The following is a 10663-nucleotide window of genomic DNA, read 5'->3' on the forward strand; positions in this document are numbered from 1 at the left end:
CAACTGGAATACCTTCACAATCACAACAACTGCAAGTCTGAAGCAGAGGAGACTCTCTGTCTGAAGTAATTGGAGTTGGGTAGGTAGCTATCGTGACTATGAGCGGATTTTAAATACTTTTTTTCGAAAAACAAACTATAAGCGTAATATAAGTATATTCTCAGTTGTTGAAATACTTTTTACTTTCACAGAACGATCTGGAAACTTTCCCCTTGCGGTAGCCAGCTCATTGTTTCGAGTACTCGGCGAGGCATGCATATTTCATGGGCTGGATTTCGCGGACGCAAGGGTGCGGAATTTTTCGGAGCGACTGTACTCCATGTACTCGCGATCCGCATGAGCGCTTGCTGGCTTTGCTACCCCGCCCCGCCGCTTCTCCCTCTCCGGGAATGTCTGCGCAGTGATGGGTGCGCAAGGAGATGGCGGGGATGAGGAACGCGACGGCGTAGAGGTCCGGAAACGCGACGACGCGGAGAGAATTCGCAGGACCGTGGGTCGCACGCCTGCGAATGTTGGAACTCTCGGGCGCAGGAAGGAGAAAGACTGTACGACCGGCGAGTCAGTCGACTATTCGTGGTCTGTGACTCTGGAGGTAGCCCGACCACCGCAGAACCGAGCCCGACGCAGCTCGGTTGCGTTCGGTCGGTAGTCGGGGCCAGTCGGGCGCTCCGCTGCTCTTTTCGGTGTCTGCTCGTTTTCCCTCAGTCCGTCGTGGTTGCGCATCGGGACAAGTTGCATATATCCTTTCCTTCTTTTTTTGTTTTCGTTAAAGGGACTGATTGTTCGTACGGCGCGCCTGGTGCCCTTATTCGCGCGCGCTATGTGACGGATATCGCGGGGCGCCGAAGCGTACCCCGGACACTTTTCTCTATCATTCCCACCCTGTCCTCCGCCAGCTACTACTCTCCTTTGGCACTCGCACCGCGCCGAGAGAACGTGAGAACCGAGGCAATAGAGGGAGGGAGACGACCGACACAGAGAGACGGAACAAGAGAGAAAGAGAAAGAAAGAACACGTTGTAAACGCAGGCACGTACATATACGCAGGCACTCGCCAACGAAGGGGCCACGAGGGCCCCGCGGAATCGTGCCTAGGAAAACATGGAGTGTCCACATCTTGCTCAAAGCGTCCAATTCGGCGGTAACGACGTAGAAGCAAGCTGCACTAAGGATCTACCGTTCGTCTGTGCAGGTATGGCCTTATACAAAAGTATCCCGATACCTCTATCCTTCCTTTTATGATGCGAGAGAGAGAGAGGCGTATTGTGGTGTGTCCGTGGGCCAAGGAGAACTCTCTCGCGTTTTTCTTTCTCTTCCGCCCCGAAATAAGAGACACGGATACACGTCGTCCTGTCTCTTTTCTTTCATCGAGACACAGGGTACTCACCGTACCCGTCTGTGACTCCGATCTTCTCGGTCCTCCCTTTCGCCAGGGCTATTGTGCTCTCCCCGGGTCCCCTCTTTTACCGTACTTTCTTTTCTTTCTCTCCTGCGTTCTTTATTCCAACTCCGTCTCGCTCTTGTCCCTGCCTCTTTCTCCCTTTGCCTCTCGTGACCGAGGCCCCGGCCGTTCCTCTCGCGGCCTTGAGGCGTCGTATCCGACAAGAGACGGAGCAGAAACCATTTCTATTTCCCGTCGTGGAAAGAAGCATGCTCCGAGTACCGTCTGCTCTCTAGACCAGAGTCTCCTCTCATTGCTCTCTCTATGCATGCTACCATTTTTCCCCTCTTTCCGTCGACGACGCTGCTCGATAGACACACACTCTGCGGTGCCTCGGACTCGGACACGCGACCCATACGTATCCGTTCGCATGTATCGCGGATCGAACTCGTCGTGCCACGATATATACGTGTCCCTTGCGAATGTATGCGGTACAGAGAGAGAGAAAGAGAGAGAGAGAGAGTGAGATATGGCAAAAGAGAGAAAGAGAGCCAGGAGCGTCGCGCGCGCGCAGACACCGCACCGTGCCCCTATGTGTGGATGTGAAAAGTCCACTCCTTGACGCATTCGTGTATCTCTCGGCACGATATAAGTCTGGTGGTTGTGTATGTGCGTGTGCATGCTCCGTTCATGGGTGTTTTCTGTCTCCCCCTCCCCCGCCCCCTCTCTGTCGACGGACCGAACAAGAGCGTCGCGCGGACGCGGACTGTGCGCGTGTGCATCGTCCTGCTGGGAGTTCTCAGTATGCGGCGCGGCCGTCATTGGAAAATCAATACCAGACAGCACTAATCAGCTGGCCCCGAGATCTGTCATTAGAACTCGCCAGATAAACGTGTGCTCTCTCTCCGGCGGCGGCGGCTCTGCTCCGACCGTGTGTTATTCCGACCTTTTTTCCTCTATACCCGTGCCCCTACTCGTCTCGCGGTTTTTCTCGATTTTATTGCGCCGCTTCCGGCTTCGCGAGCGAGACACCGCCTCGAGATTTCTCGAGAAGCATCGGGGGCCGCCAGACGCGTACGAAAAATCAATGAGAGAATGCCACCGCAGCCTCGTGTAGGCACAGTTTTTCCCTTATTCCCTTGGCTGCCGTCGTCATCGTCCTCTCGTTGCTCGTTGCTGCTTTCTCCTCCTCCGCGGAGAGATAGAGACAGGGCGAAAGAGAGAGAGAGAACCGCGTCTCTTTGTCCTTTCTCTTTGCACGGCCCCTAGTACTATATTTACCCGAAATATGCGCAATACTTTTATTGCTCCCTTTGAGAGAGCCCCTCTCCCTCTTACTTTTGACTCCCGACCCTGGGCTACCCGCCGGACTCGCCACACGTTTTACAATCGTCCGCTCGCTTCGTGACCGGCGAGCGTTTCTTTTCTCTCTCCATTCCTCTGTCTACTTCTCTTTCTCTCTTTCTCTCTCATTACGGAGAGAACCGGCAGGAAGAAGCGTTTTACAATCGACACGGCTCTCGAACGGGTTTCGCGGGGACTGCGAGCTCTCTCGCGGAGTCGTCGTTTAATCGTAACAAGTTCCCAGAAGAGTCCGTCGTTGCGTTACGTAAATAAGAAACCGCGTCGAGAGCATTTCGTCGTTGTCGTCGTCGTCATCATTCGTCGAGAAACCAACAAGCGAGCGCGTCTCTCGGCCCTAAATGCGTTTCGCGAAACGTGTCTTGCTGTCTATCCGTCTTTTTCTCGTTCTACTGGCCGGACTCTATCCGTCGTCGTCTAATCCGACGTATGTTTCGTCGAGGGGAGAAAAAGAGAAAAGGGTATCGAAGTGGGGAGCTGCCGGGTGGGAAACGGCAGACGAATAGTCGCGGAGAGAGTCCGTGGAACGTTTCCGAACGTGTGTACCCGTCGCCGATGAGTCAGACGTAGGATTTTTCTCGCGACCTGTGCTCGATATCGCTCGTTGCACGTTTGAGGGATCGTCGGGGCCTCACAGCGACGATTATCACCAGGTTCTCCTTCAAATTTCAGGTCCTTCGTGGTCTCAAAAGAGGCCTCCCTCGCGAGAGTTGCGCTGGCGACCCGCTCGATACCGCTCGTTGTAGTAGTTTCGCGCTTATTGCACTCCCGATCAAATGTCCGTTCTTTACGCGAACCTCGTCCGTTGCACTTCGTTCGCACAAGGTGGGGAATGTAGCTTATAGTGGAAATGGGAGTTTCGCTGATGCGAGTCGTGTCGCGACTGTTTCTTTAGATAGTTATGAATTGGATGGGCACCTTGTGCATTGCGAAAGATTGTTACTGTCTCTCTGCAGGCGATCATGCAGAAATTTTAGGTCCTTCGCAACCGAATGTCCTCCCTCGCATCGCGACCCGGCTCCAGGCCAGCGAGATCAATTTAAATATCCCCTATGGTCGCGCGAGCTCTACACGCCGGGCAAGAATTACCGCAGGCGGTCGCACGAATCGCGCGCAGGAGAAAAATCGTCCCTCGTGGGCTATAAAAGAACCCCATGCTCCACACCTTCCCTCCCCTCTTCTCTTCTACCCCTCTTCTTCTGTCTCTTTTCCTGCGCTGCAAGCTGGTTCGGGTACGACGTAGCAAAATCGATAACAGCGTCGTTGCTAATCGGATGCCCCGATACCAGTGCCACTGCCTTAACGAATTTTTCTTCCGTTCTGTTTCACATCGGCGGCCCTCGACTGCCGCATGTCCCCCGGGTTAACGTGACGTGACGTGACGTGACGTGACGCGACGGATCGCGCCGGGTCCGGGTCCTCTCTCTGGCGGGGTTTGGTCGGGTCGCCATCCTGCATCCACAGCTCGATGCGCGAACCACGCACACGAAAATTTCTTCCACGCAAAAGCGCACGGTAGGTGTGGCGAGCCGAATCGTTCGTCACCCAGGCGAAAAGAGACGGTGGGAAGAGACATGGCGAGAGGGATCCATCACCGGGTTCCTCGATCGCTCGACCTCACCTTCTTCTTCTCGTTTTGGCGAGAGGAGTGGAGGAGGAGGCGTGTAGCTTTTGATCATCCGCTATGGGAGAATGTGAAATTCGAGAACTCGTTCGTACCTGCACGCGCATATCGACGATTACATACCGCGTGTTGCGTTGCTCGCGAATTGCCAGGACCGAAATGATCGTCCAAGAATACTTTCCGGGACTCTGAGGAAAAATTATTTCGAACGATATCCCGCGGACCGTTTTAGAGCGATCGCGGATCGATCCCTGCCGAATTTCTCCGCGTCCGCGAATACCCCGCGAGGTGTAGAATTCGAAACCGCGACGATTGCGAAATAAACGCGTACACCTCGCGTCTCGGGAACGAGCTCCTGGAAGATCGGATTACGCTCCGATGCCAGCCGACGCGACGTTTCAATTTTCATCTAGCCAGCGCTCTTTTCTATCGGCGAAATCTCGCGATTTCTTTCCAGAGCCAACTCCCCGCACCTCTTGACCGAACGAGATCCGCTGGGAAATCCACTTCTGAACGATGGTTTGTTAATTGGTCAATTAGCCGCCGGGGGACACGATCAATTAAAGTCGAGCCTACGATCTATAAATTCCTGGTTTCGGAATCTCCTATCTCGCTACCATTCTCGACGCACGCCGCCACTGCGGAAAGAAACGAGCATGCAAAATCTCAAACCCGATAGAAGTGCGAGACATTTTGCGATCGATCGACTGCGAAGGGGGTGTGTCGAACAGCCTTCCATCCATTCACCCTGGTTTTACGCGCTCCCTCGAGAATTACGTAAGCGGGGACGAGCCGAAAAGATGGTGCACCGTCGCAGAAGTTGTGATATTTAACGACCACCATGCGTCGAAGACCACCAAAATTCGTAGTTGCATTGATATAGACAATTTTTATTTTGCACAAAGGTTCCCAGTCTAAGTATATGTCTGCAAATTTAGGGGCTAGATACGCGAGCCGGCTGTCGTCAATATGGCGACATTCGCTCCCAAAACGATTGCACGCCTCTCGAATTCTTCTAAATTTATTTCTTAAGTATCCTTAAAAAATTTCCTTTGTGATTGATCTTAACCGTTCACTGTTGAACTATCTTGCAGAAACTCTTGAATAAATTTCGTTCCGACCTTCTACAGTTTTACAAAATAACCCGAGCCTCGTTATATCCTCGCGATAGCCTTGTTACGCGTAAGAAGACCCGAGTTTATTAGGACATTAATTCATCAATTTCCTTTGGTTCTTTCTTTGTAAAGTTAATCGATCTGGCAAATCCGTGGCTGAAACAGTTGTCCACCTTGGACCACTGCAACGGCCTTCGAAGGGTTAACATTCTCAGCGAAGCCATTAACTGTCGGACGTCGTTTACTCTTCAGTTTTACGATATCGCTAACCATTTTATTGTTGCCGACAGTATGTGGAACCGAGAAGAGTACTTGGCTGTGTCTCTACTGCGGCGCGGTGCACTGCGGACGATACGTGTCGGGCCACGCGTTGCAGCATCACGAGCAAGATAGTAAGCACTGCGTTTGCATAGACTGTGAGAACCTGGCAGTATTCTGGTGAGTCTCCAATTCCGCCTAGATCGGTGGTCTTCAAACCTTATCGAGCCACGAAGCCTTTAAAATGATAAATCTTACGAAATTCATCTTTGCATAAAGGATAATCATGGTATTGGTATCTTTTCAATGTTTTTTCAGAAATTACTCTTCTAAAGATAGCTTCTACTGGTCCTCCTACAATCCTCCTATTATCACTAGTCTCAGTAGAAAATTTCTTAAAACTTGTTGAAAAGATATTGAATGTGTAGCTTCGGGGTTTCGACAGCACATAGTTTGAAGACCTCTAGCCCAGACCCTTTCCATTCACGGACAGAAAGATTGGAAGTACTAACGAGCGTTTATTTTAGTTATATGTGCGACGAGTACGTGGTGAACGACACGTCGAACGGCCAGATCGAGAAGATCCGTCGCATCACGTTCCGGAAGGACGAGCACAAGGAGAACGACGAGAATTGGAACACGTCGCCGTCGACGACGCCCTCGTCGCGGCGTGAGAACAGCGACAACGACAACGATGCGGACGCTCTGTGGAAGGCGGAGGTTGTGGTGAGGAACTTGCGGCCGAGGACGGCGAGGAAGAGGCTACACTCGTTGGATGGTACGAGTGGAGACAATCGGCCGGCGACCAAGCGTAGAAGTTGCAAGATTACCAAAGAGAAGAAGGTCGTCGGTCTGAGGAACCTCGGCAACACTTGTTTCATGAACGCGGTTCTCCAGTCGTTCAACAACATCAGCCACTTCTGCGAATATCTCACGCAGATGCCGTGTCTCGAGGGCATACCGTTCGACGAGTCGCCGACGCACAGGGGGCGAATTGTCACTCCCGGCAGGGCGAAAGAGCTCAGCATGAGTGACGCCCTCCTGGCCGAGGAACTCAGGAAAGTTCTGCTCGGCCTGAACCTAGGTGGGTCGAACGGTCAGGCGATCTCCCCGGAATGTCTTTTCCTGGTGATCTGGAAGGTCGTGCCAAGATTTCGCGGTTACCAACAGCAGGACGCCCACGAGTTTCTCACCTACATGCTCGACAGACTGCACACGGAGCTCCTGCTGCTGCTACCCAGACTGGGACACGAGCCCCTCGGTCTCAGGGGCAAGCAGAGCATCGTCACAGCTGTCTTTGGCGGCACACTCCTTAGCGTGGTAAGTCGCCGTCAATTTCCGGGACACTTGGCGGTGCACTTGACGATGTTTGGACGATGAGCCACTCCACGCTGAATTGCCTAGAACTTGCTACAGGGTCGTTGAACCGTCTCGAACTCGCAGGATTTGATCCGAGTCTTGGGAACTTCAATTTTGTTGAATTTTAGCTAGCTAGCTTGAACGGCTTGCGAGTTTGTCAGAGTTTTAGGAAATCGTTATTTTGACTGAAGAGTATCAATCCTCAAAGTGTTAAAAGTTGACGAAATTCAATTTCCCAGGACTACGAGTCCTGCGAGTTTGGAGATCGGCAATCATGCGGTCGGTTTGTGTAATTCGGCTTGGAATCGTTCGTTGCCGGTAATTGCGTTTCGTCGCTCAGACGCGGAACGACGGGAGAAGTATCTTGTTCCAAATGATCGTTCTGTTGGAAAGTCATTTTATTCATTTTCTTCTTGGGAGAAGCGCGGACGAATTATGGATCGCGTTTCCTCGCGCAGGTCCATTGCATGAACTGCCGAACAGATTCCAAGACGCACGAGCCGTTCCAGGATCTCTCATTGGACATACCGGATAGACTGCAACGACGGACGAAGGAGCAGGAGGAGGTGTGCAGTCTCACGTACAGTCTGACGAGATTCTTCAAAGTAGAGGAGCTGACGGACAGCGAGCTATACTTCTGCGACAATTGCATGGGGAAGCAAAGGTCCACCAAGAGGTTCTGGATACACAGGCTGCCTAATGTTAGCATCGACGTGCTCGACAACGAAACTAATGAATCCGTTACTCGAATTTTTGCTTGACTGACGGCGACACTTTGTTTTAGGTGTTGTGCCTTCACATTAAAAGATTTAGGTGGTGCAATTCTTATCGTTCGAAGGTGGACACGCAAGTGGATTTCCCTATGAAGTCGCTCGACATGTCGGCGTTCACGGTGCGCGACGTCAATGGGACGAAGTTAGGTGGATCGAACAGCCACCTGTACGACTTGGCCGCCGTCATTGTGCATCACGGTTCGGGGTGCGTCTTTTTACCCTCGATCGGTTGCGTCTTAATTAGATGCTAGACAGATACAAAATCGTCAGACCTGGCTTTATCATTTGCAAATTGGTTGCAAATATAAACACTGTCAGCAAAGATTTTCTTGTTGTACAACATCTGATTAAGACGTAACGTCATTCTCTCCTGATAAAAGACCCATGCGATTTATATCCAGCCTTGTATGAATACCCAGGCAGGTTCTTGTGTATTGAGACAAGAATTGACAAATTTCGCATATGTGCTAGCTTTTAAGATGTTCACAGATCGATTTGGTATCTTTCGATTTGTTTCAGTGCTGGAACGGGACACTACACTGCCTTCGCTGTTCACGACGGACAATGGTTTCACTTTAACGATAGCTCGGTGCGTCCAGCGACCACGGACGCAGTCGCCAAGTGCAAACCATACATTTTGTTCTACGTGCGGAAAGAGTTCTCCATTCCACCCCCTTTGAGACGCCGTTTCCCTGGCCAGTCCCGTCCCGACGACACGAGCTTCGACGATGACGACGACGACGACGACGAGCGATCGAACAAGAAATAACCGAATTAGACTATGAATCTGAATGGTGCATACAATAAACGGCCAAACGGAAGGGTCGCGAAACCCTTCGCTGCGTTTCGGATTTCTAAGAAAGAAACGGAGAGACCTGTAAACCCGCGTTTCTGCCACTGTTAACTAATTTGATCACGCTGTAAGCCGTAAAGACAAGGTTGCTCGACATCGTACAACAGCTTGCTTGCGATTAGCACGATGGGCGAGCTTGACACCCGATCTTACCGAACACCTGCATCGTCGTTCGAAGCGAAACAGCTGATCATAGTCCGCGAATGGCGACCCCGAATTTTATCTCTGCCTCCCCACCATCCTGGTCGTTCGTTTTCTCGGCACAGTCGAGAGCGAAATGGCTCTCGAAATGGCTGGTTACCGAACGAATACCAATTGACCCTTCCTCGTGAACATGTAGGGGCATGAGACGCGGGTCTCGCGGCTCCCTTTCCTTTTTTAGAAACGGAGGGAAAAGAAGCGTGGCTAGAGGCGGATCGCGGAAACGCGTTGCCTTTAGCGTTGATTTTCTTTGCTGCTCCTTTTCGCCGGTGGCCGTTGACCACCTCCTTTTCATCGAATCGATTAAAAACCTCCTCGCCGCGCCGCGCCGAGCCGGGCCGCGTACACCGGAATCACGCGTAACCTCGTCTAGTTTTAACGCGAAAATGACTGGTCTTCTCGGTAGATAGATTTTTTCTAGGCTTAGCGCGCATCGTTATTTCGAGGGAAAGAGAAAGAGAGAGATAGACAGAGCTAGCGAAACGAAGGATAACTATATAGGGCTGGATATTCTGCCGTGGAACGAGAGGGAAAACACTAATTAACAGAACAGACACACACACACGTCACCTTTCATTATCCTCGGATACTTAAAAGAACGAGACAGATATACAGACAGATATACAGAGACAGAAAACAAACGCGACGAACAAACGTGTACAGCTTGACAAATGTAGCTGTGCGGCTGAATGTCCCCCGCAAGGGGAAATGTTCCCCGCTGCGCAGTAGCAAATAGGCGAACTTCACAACGATACGTCACCTATCAAACGATTCACGTTGCGACAGTTCAGTTTAAAAGTATAGTGACACAAGTGTATTCACACAAACATATAAACAGTTGTTTTGTATGTTTACAGCTGTAAGAAATAATGGGCAGTACGCACTTTTGACGAGGTGTGTACTTTACCGTTCAAATGTTGCATCCTTCTCTCGTCGAGTGCGGTCTTTGTTTTCTTCTGCACATCCCCCTGAATTTAGTCACCCGCACAGCTACATTTGTCAAGCTGTACCTAGCTGCGAATCATCTACATGTGTATTGTCGACGAAGTACCACGTTATGCATGCATGTATATGTACACACAAGAAGAAAAAATGAACACGTTCTCTCATTTTCCGCCCCTCCCCTCTCCCGATATTCCCCCTCTCCCTTATCCCATACGGTTCTCGAAGGCTCGACAACTCTTATGTGATTATTTAAAGACTTATTTTTTCTATAATGGTAAACGATAATAACGATGATAAGTTAAAGCAAAAAAGCGTAGCGGAGAAACGTTTTACGAAGGCGATAAAGACACTCGATAAACGCGCATCTTCGGCAAAAGACTCGCACGACGAACAAGAGACGTTGGAGAGAAAGAGAGAGAGTACAGAGAAACATGATGGAAGTAAACGTGCAACACTATTATTGAGAATAAATGAGACATGTACGAACGACGTATAAATAAAGAACATGAACGATGAAGCGCTCTTTATTCATCAACGAACCGGATCCACGATCCATCGCCGAACTGAGCAACTTGTTCCCTTGAACGATTAAAACGACTTTTCACGATTCTACAAATGTACAACCGTTCACAATTACGGCGTTCGATATTGTTAAATGTATTTACAGAAAATAAAACGAAATCGTCATCCCTTCCTCTTCCCCGGCGAGAATCCAGGCCTCCTCTTTGCCGACAGCGATCCAGAGGACTTTCTCTTCCGAGATCGATACCTGACAACAGGTATGATCATCCGG

General features: G+C 50.7%; 1 protein-coding gene across 2 annotated transcripts; it reads left to right on the plus strand.

Annotated features, from left to right (window-relative positions):
- The first annotated feature begins 222 nt into the window (after window positions 1-222).
- LOC143213324 (ubiquitin carboxyl-terminal hydrolase 3) lies at window positions 223-10387 on the plus strand. Of its 2 annotated transcripts, XM_076433072.1 has the most exons (7): window positions 3412-4257; window positions 4824-4885; window positions 5772-5919; window positions 6267-7059; window positions 7557-7799; window positions 7883-8076; window positions 8391-10387. In XM_076433072.1, the coding sequence occupies exons 1-7, from the start codon at window positions 4211-4213 to the stop codon at window positions 8638-8640; spliced, it is 1737 nt and encodes a 578-aa protein (XP_076289187.1). In that variant the 5' UTR covers window positions 3412-4210; the 3' UTR covers window positions 8641-10387. The 2 variants fall into 2 exon arrangements, with proteins under 2 accessions (XP_076289188.1, XP_076289187.1); XM_076433073.1 differs by lacking the exons at window positions 3412-4257; window positions 4824-4885 and adding an exon at window positions 223-1191.
- Window positions 10388-10663: the final 276 nt, after the last annotated feature.

This window comes from Lasioglossum baleicum, chromosome 11 (genome assembly GCF_051020765.1).
Source record: "Lasioglossum baleicum chromosome 11, iyLasBale1, whole genome shotgun sequence".
Taxonomy (NCBI): domain Eukaryota; kingdom Metazoa; phylum Arthropoda; class Insecta; order Hymenoptera; family Halictidae; genus Lasioglossum; species Lasioglossum baleicum.